Source organism: Gadus chalcogrammus, chromosome 19, assembly GCF_026213295.1.
Source record: "Gadus chalcogrammus isolate NIFS_2021 chromosome 19, NIFS_Gcha_1.0, whole genome shotgun sequence".
Classification (NCBI taxonomy): domain Eukaryota; kingdom Metazoa; phylum Chordata; class Actinopteri; order Gadiformes; family Gadidae; genus Gadus; species Gadus chalcogrammus.
Genome location: NC_079430.1, coordinates 2144450 through 2151949, shown reverse-complemented (window position 1 = coordinate 2151949; position 7500 = coordinate 2144450). Strand labels below are relative to the sequence as shown.

Below are 7500 nucleotides of genomic sequence, written 5' to 3'. Positions count from 1 at the left end.
TGATACACAAGAACACAGAAGTCCACACACACATTGTGATCTCCTTCTGAATGCGACCAGCTTTCTATCAGGGCTCAGTGCGACACCTGCCCATCCTAGCTCGTCCGCGAGAGACTTTGCAGCCGTGTTTATTATTAACAGTGACCTCAAAACAAAACAACGTCTATTTTAGCAAAGCATTTCTGAAAGCCACTGCACCCATGGCAGTCATCAGAGGGTCGGAGGTGCAAGGCCAACCACCTCCCGAACCCTCTCACCCTACCCTAATTACAGGGTCTATATTTGACTCAGCTCGGCTGTGCCCTAATATGCTGCGTTTGTTGTCCAGCGTCGGGGGTGAAAGAGGAGGTTGTTAGATCTTCACGTCACAGAATCACCGGTGAGGACTTCCCCGAGTCACAGCACCTAGCGCTGTCACCAACCATGTCTGGCCTTGGGACGGATATATGTGGCTTAAAAGAACAGCCCTGGTTCCCTGGGTCCTCTACACAGAGTCACACTAAAGAACAGGACCGTGGGCGGTTCAACGGTTCAAATCAAATATTCCATGTGGATCTCAACCCATAAATCATGGGTTTATGTATTTCATCCTCCATAAAAACATGTATTTATAAGCACAACCCTTAGCACATTTGAATCACAACATTCCTGAAACCTCCACATTATGGCGGGAAGGATGGGGCCCCTGGTGGAGGCCCTGGTGCCCACACACCCCAACCCCTCCTGGGACCTCACTGTGATGGATGTTTGGACCGGGTGAGAGAAAAGAGAAAATGATGGGAGGGGGAGGAGGAGGAGGGATCTGGTCCAGTCTGTATTTAATTGGATGATGACATTAGAGGGGGGCCAATGAGCAGTGAGGCTGTGTGTGTGTGTGTGTGTGTGTGTGTGTGTGTGTGTGTGTGTGTGTGTGTGTGTGTGTGTGTGTGTGTGTGTGTGTGTGTGTGTGTGTGTGTGTGTGTGTGTGTGTGTGTGTGTGTGTGTGTGTGTTTGTGAGCGTGTGTGTGTGTGTGTGTGTGTGCACACATGCTTGTTTTGTGTGCACGGGTGGTATTAAGGGTGATGGTGGCAGCAGAGGAAACCCCTCCCCCAGGGCAGATATTGAATTGTCTCCCCCCCCTGCCATAGACCACAGCTCCCAGTACAGACCCCCCCCCTTCCCACAGACCACAACTCCCAGCAGACTACAGGCTGAGGGCCGTTGTGTTTACCACACAAACATTTGAAGACACACACCACTTTGGAATCACAACCACGGCTAAATCACTCTGATATCCTCACAAAACAGACCAAACTAAAACCGATACCATTGCTAAACCCCCAATATTTTTGTAAAAAATGTCGATGGAAGCTGATTGTGCGGCTGAATCCACCTGAAACACATCCATCCATCACACGCTGTCCTCCAACCTGTGGTCGCCCGGACCAACGACCTGTCAAAACAACCCCACCGGCTTCCCTGGCAACCGTCGTCTAGGCCTTGTTTGTCTTCAAATGTCTGCACGATATAACCATTACATTTCTTTTTTCACTCCCTCTACACACAATCCAATTACATCTCACAGCCATCTGTGCTTTCTAATGGAGATCACAGGGGACCGGGGGGGGGGGGGGGCAGTTTGGATCCATTCAAAAACCAGGAGACCAGCCCATTGGTGGACCGGAGAGAATAGCGGGTGTGTGAGGTTTGAGACTGTGTGTGGGTGTTTGTGTGTCTGTGTCTGGATAAGTGTGTGTGGGGATGTGTGTGTCTGTATGGTGTGTGTGTGTGTGTGTGTGTGTGTGTGTGTGTGTGTGTGTGTGTGTGTGTGTGTGTGTGTGTGTGTGTGTGTGTGTGTGTGTGTGTGTGTGTGTGTGTGTGTGTGTGTGTGTGTGTGTGTGTGTGGGGGGGGGGCTGGATGGGCAGCGGTTGAGTGTGTATGTGTATTGTCTGCATAGTGGGGACAGGGGGTATGGCAGTAGCTGTGTCTGTGTGTGTGTGGTGGGGGGTGCTCTGAGAAGGCCCCCTCAGATTAGTCACACAGCATTACTCTGCCTAGTGGGACAATGGGCGGCGGGCGCGGGCGAGGCCCAGCTGCCGTCCCGTGAAAGGGCAGAAAAACCAGATTTAGGGCCCGATGCGGCCTCTCACTGCAGCGGGAGCCTGCATTCATTAAGCCTATAGTGGGGGAGGGGTTCTGATGAGGAGGCTTTGTCCCTTAACCCCCCCCCCCGCCCTCACCTCTACAGCACCCCGGAGCCTCACTGTTCTCTCTCCTCTCCCTCTGCATTAACTTCCTCGAAGGAACATGTGCAGATGCACAGGGGCCCCGGTGGTGCTATAAGGGGCCACACTGAGCTCAGGGGCCCGGTGGTGCTATAAGGGGCCACACTGAGCTCAGGGGCCCGGTGGTGCTATAAGGGGCCACACTGAGCTCGGGGGCCCGGTGGTGCTATAAGGGGCCACACTGAGCTCAGGGGCCCGGTGGTGCTATAAGGGGCCACACTGAGCTCAGGGGCCCCGGTGGTGCTATAAGGGGCCACATTGAGCTCAGGAGCCCGGTGGTGCTATAAGGGGCAACACTGAGCTCAGGGCCCCGGTGGTGCTATAAGGGGTATGGCTGAGCACAGAAGCCGGCGGAAGGGCCCTCACATGGCTCCTGGTTGCCAGGTACCAGGGGCCTTTCAAAGAGTGGAATGGAGAGAAAAGAGGGGGGGGGGGGGGTATGTGCTAAAGGAACGTCTTCACTGCACTAAAAGGCAAGAAAACGACCACTTGTTTCTCGACTGGCCCCTGCAACCAACCATTCACACCAGAAACAATGAGAGTGCAAATAAATAGGAACGTTACCAGCCGAGTGAGGTGTGTTTGTGTGTTTATGTAAATAGAAAGTCAACCCCCCTAAAGCAGTGTGTGTGTGGGGGGGGCCTTCTTTCCACGGTGTGTATGGTCGGGTGTTACTTACTTGCATTCTCCATTTCCGTTGGAGAAAGCCTCGCACCTCCCTCCGTGCAGGCATGATTCAGTGGGGACGGTGCATTTCAGACCTATGGGGTACATCAGAAAGTGGACTTTATTAGAAAGTGGCGCAGAGTATTACGCACGGCGCGTCATGTGAGCAGAGTAGACAGTAACTCAAGGCTCAGGGTACTGACCACCGTTACTCTGTACTCTGTTGGAGATGCAAATGCAAATGAAACTTCCATGTAACACACGTCGTCATCTCAAATTGATTTGCCACTGTCCTCAGTTTGGACTGTCCGTGGGGGATATCGTGCACCGCTTCGGGGTCGCAGCCGCAGAGCGCGTGGCTCGGGGAGAGGGAGCACGCGCTGCGCGGGGGTAAAGGAGCGCGACAGCTGCTGGGCTCAGACGCACGGGACAAAAGAATCAGAGTCCAGCACGAGCCATAAAGGATTCGGACCCGCGGCATTGTTTACCAGCAGAGGGGAACAGCGCGCCTGCGCACACTCCCCACTCGCGCGCTCATCGTCCAACACAATAGCGGCCCAATCTTGCGCCCCGGCTGCCCCCCCCCCCTTCCCCCAACTCTGAGCGCACGCACACATTCTGTACCCCATTAAGCTATTGAGCCTCTGTTTAATTCAATAGCACAAGGTTTGAAGACAGAGCGTGGTAACTTTGGTTTGGACCAACAGCAGGTGACACAGCCTGTGGTGATGAACAACAAATGCATGAACACTCTCTTAAAAGAGAAAGTAGAAGCCTATAAAGTTTTTCATTTAAGTTACAATGGCGTATAGTGTATCTTTCATGTAAAGTATTTCTGTGCAAATGTTGAATGAACATAAAGGTGTTTACAGTACAACGCGCAGAGAGGTGAAGCCTTGCTCAGAGGCAGGAGAGCGCAGGGCCGCCCGGTCTGCAGTCCCGAGATCACCGGCCAAAGACACTATCACACGCTTACTCAATAGATGGCTTTACATTGTTCTGCTCAATCTGACTTGCATTCAAGTTATTTCCGATCATTTTCTTTCAGACAAAGCACGTTCTACAGATCCACATTATATGTGTCTCAAACGTTAAAGAAAACCGGCTACCCCATTCAAATAGGACATAAATACTTTTATAAGTCACCACATCCAAAGCCTCATTGTGTAAACAGACGCAAGCAGTCATGAGTCGGACACTCACCTTGTGTTACGACGAGTGCTGGAATAAGAAATGTTAGTTTCACAAAGAAACGATACATTCCTCCTCTTCGACTTCACAGATGTAGGCTGTGCATAGATCCACAATGGAGTCCTATCCAGGTGTTCTTCAATAAATAAGTCCGTAGAGATAATGTGAAAATAATCCAAGAAGACGAGGAGATCCGTCGCCGTGAGAGCTCTGGTCGTAGATGTTGCGGATTGGCGTCTGAGTTCTCAATGCAGACACACTCTGGGTCCCAACTCAAAAAGGTCCTCCCCCGTCCCTCGCCCCTCCCCCCTTTCCTCCTCCTAATCCCCCCCCCCCCCCCCTCCATCTCCTCCCACCCCCCTCCCGCTCCCGCTAAATGAAAGTTCCAGTGCTGCAGAGAGATACCCGGAAGCTGGCTCTTACTTTTCTAAATTACTAAATGAAAAAATATCTATATAAATAAAAAAAGAAACTCTGATTGTCTTTTTTATTATATAAGAATAGATTGTACAACATAATGGACAATGTGTGTGTGAAACTTTTATTTTCACAGCTTTAAATACCGAACCGTCAAGTCATGTTATTTTTTGCACATTTCACTACCCTATCACTGTCTTAAATTGCTTAAGCATATACCCGTATGCATATTTGTATGCATTCTACCTACATGCACTGTGTTATGCCTAACTTCATACACTATAGGATTTTTTTTAAAGACATAAGGCTTCACAAGCAGGTCTACTATACATACAAGGGTTGGCCCAGTGATTTCATAATCTATGGGTTTTATTCACTCTCTCAGGGTAGGTGAAACTGTCAGGGTAGTTTCAGAGCTCGAGGGCGAAGATTATTTTGTTTTGAAAGCCAGACACATGCTGCTCCTTATGTTACGCCCACTGCCAAATGGAGCCCTGCCAAAAGTTGTAAGGTCTGTTGCTCAAGGTGTGTAGTGTGGGAACCAACCACGGACAGGGACGCAGGGGGAGAGCGAGAGAGGGAGCGAGAGAGAGAGAGAGAGAGCAGGGAGAGAGAGAGAGAGAGAGAGAGAGAGAGAGAGAGAGAGAGAGAGAGAGAGAAAGAGAGAGAGAGAGAGATTGTGAAAAAAAGACAGGAAGAAAGTTGGGATTGATGAATTAAACAAAAATATTAACGAAAGAAAGAAAGAACAAACAAAAAGAAAATATGAGATTAATTAATCAATAGAGGGGAAAAACGATTAAAGAAATAAGGGAAAAAAGATGAAGATGTAAAGATAGGAAGCGTGAGAACCGAGTGTGTGCATGAGTCTTAAAAGACACATCCGGTTTGGAATTAACATCCTTACTAAACACACGAGGTGTGATTCTGAATCAGCGCTTCAGCAGCTGGCCGTGTGTGCCCAAAGCCTCTTCTAACACATCCTTTGCTGTGTGAAAGCTTGGCTTTGTTTGCTGGTGTGTCGGGAAATATTTGAAGTGTATTTACAACGTAGCTAAAAATAATCGTTATGAGTTAATTGTAAAAAAGGGGTAACATTTTTATCCAAGAGAAGTTGTCTCTTTGCAGAAGCGCTGAAGTGAGCCCGGAGCTGGGGGCCCGCTCCTGTTGACGCTGGAGGGACCAGCCAGTAGCTCGGCGGTAGAGCTGGGTCTCAGCCTCCCCCCCCCCCCCCCCCCCCCCCCACCCTAAGGCCCATAAGCGCGGCGCAATCTTTGAAATGCTTACTAGATAATAACTCAGAGCTTACAGTGTCTAAGTGTCTTAAGAAAATCATGTCTTCTGGACATTTCCACGAGACTGGCAGGCTGGCAGCTAATGTCAAGGAGAAACCCCTGATTCATAGATTCACAAAGTTAAGAAAAGGGCAGCTAGTGGTTTGTTGTAACGCCTCTTAATGGGTCTGTCTGTTATTGCACGGAAAAGGTCACTTCAAAGAAATGAGGTCTAAAAATGTCAGTGACGCATTGAAGTATTGGCCCTGAGAACTGCAGTTCTCGAGTGGGACGGTTGGAGGAAGAGCCAACGGCGGTTCGCTCTCAGACTTCCTTCCTTCGCTGCAGAAATAGAGCTGAGCCGGAGGCTATTTAAAAAACAATAACAAACAAAATGGTTTTCAATACTATGATTTCATCCTACTGTATTTATCTTGGGGGCTATTGACGATGTAATGAACATACCGAAAGGTAACCTCACATTGTACTATTAGGCAATCGTGTTTATGAATAATGGAAAAGAGTGGAAGGTTTGAAGTTCCATTGAAAGAAGTGAGTTATTTCTTCACTATTTGATACACTTCCGTTAATTAAACAAAAATATATATCTTCTTTCGGGATGAATCAGATTGGCTTCACAAGCAGGCAAAATTATTTCTTATCAAAAACATTATAATATCATAACCTAATTATATACCATCAACCCATTTAATGTATTTCGTTATAATGAACTTTCTTAACCCTGTAAGGCATAGAAAAAAAAGAAGAGTTTTTTGCATCAGAAAAGCAACGAAAAACGTCACACGCTGGTGGGAATCCTTTAGTGCAGTATCTGCAACATCCTCTGTTTGTCTTCACTGGCATGAGGTTGAATAGGTCAGTGTCTACATCCTGTGTCCATCCATGTGTGTGTGTGTGTGTGTGTGGAGGGGGGGGGGGTACAGATGGCTGGGACCCTGTTTGTTTGAATCCCATCACCTGAGGACAGTCTCTTCAGAGCATTCAGAGGTTCCCTGATGGACCTACTGGGTTGCTGGGCTCCCATTGCCTGAAGATGGCCGCCCTTTCTTTGGTGTTCTGGGAGTTTTGTTCATCAAGATGAGAGAGGATGCTGATTGGGTCTGGAACAGTCTCAGTCATAGACTGAACAGGGGACTGACATCCTAGACATCTTGAGAGCTTTGCCTCAATCATGAATCATGTGTTCTGGAATAAACTTCTGGAAGTACTCCAGTGGTGGACGAGGGAAACGGCCTTAATGGTGATATCAGATCCAAAAGAATCAGTATTGGAACTGATCAAATCCTTCTTCAGCGATATCTGTCACTGCGCAATGTGTGTTTGTCTGGTTGGGCAGTCAGAGTGGGTTCTTGGTTCTCTTTGTCCATTTCTGCCTCTTCATCATTCGCATCAGTGTCGTCTGATTCCTTCTCAAAATCGCTATCCCATTTGGATGTAGTCAATCACACCCTTCATAATATCATAATATTATATTGTAGTAGATAAGGAATATATAGAATAGCATGGTAACCCTAAATTCAATGCCAATTAATTCCTAATCCTCTTATGCTCCATCCTTATCATAGCAAAAACAAATAAATCTAGTCCATAAAAGAAAGGAATTTGCCAGAAGGATTGTTTGCAGATTGTATGAGTTCAAGTCCAGAGGGCCGGACCTATACACAC

At 48.1% G+C, this 7500-nt stretch overlaps 1 protein-coding gene across 1 annotated transcript in view; it reads right to left on the bottom strand.

The window, feature by feature from the left end:
• Window positions 1–4355, bottom strand: part of notch1a (notch receptor 1a) — a 26218-nt gene extending 21863 nt beyond the window's left edge. The window contains exons 1-2 of the mRNA XM_056578001.1: window positions 4136–4355; window positions 2946–3027 (exon numbers count right to left, since the gene is read on the bottom strand). Coding sequence (XP_056433976.1) covers window positions 2946–3027; window positions 4136–4193 — 140 coding nt within the window. The 5' untranslated portion in view covers window positions 4194–4355. The remainder of the gene's footprint in view (window positions 1–2945; window positions 3028–4135) is intronic.
• Between the last annotated feature and the right edge of the window lie 3145 nt (window positions 4356–7500).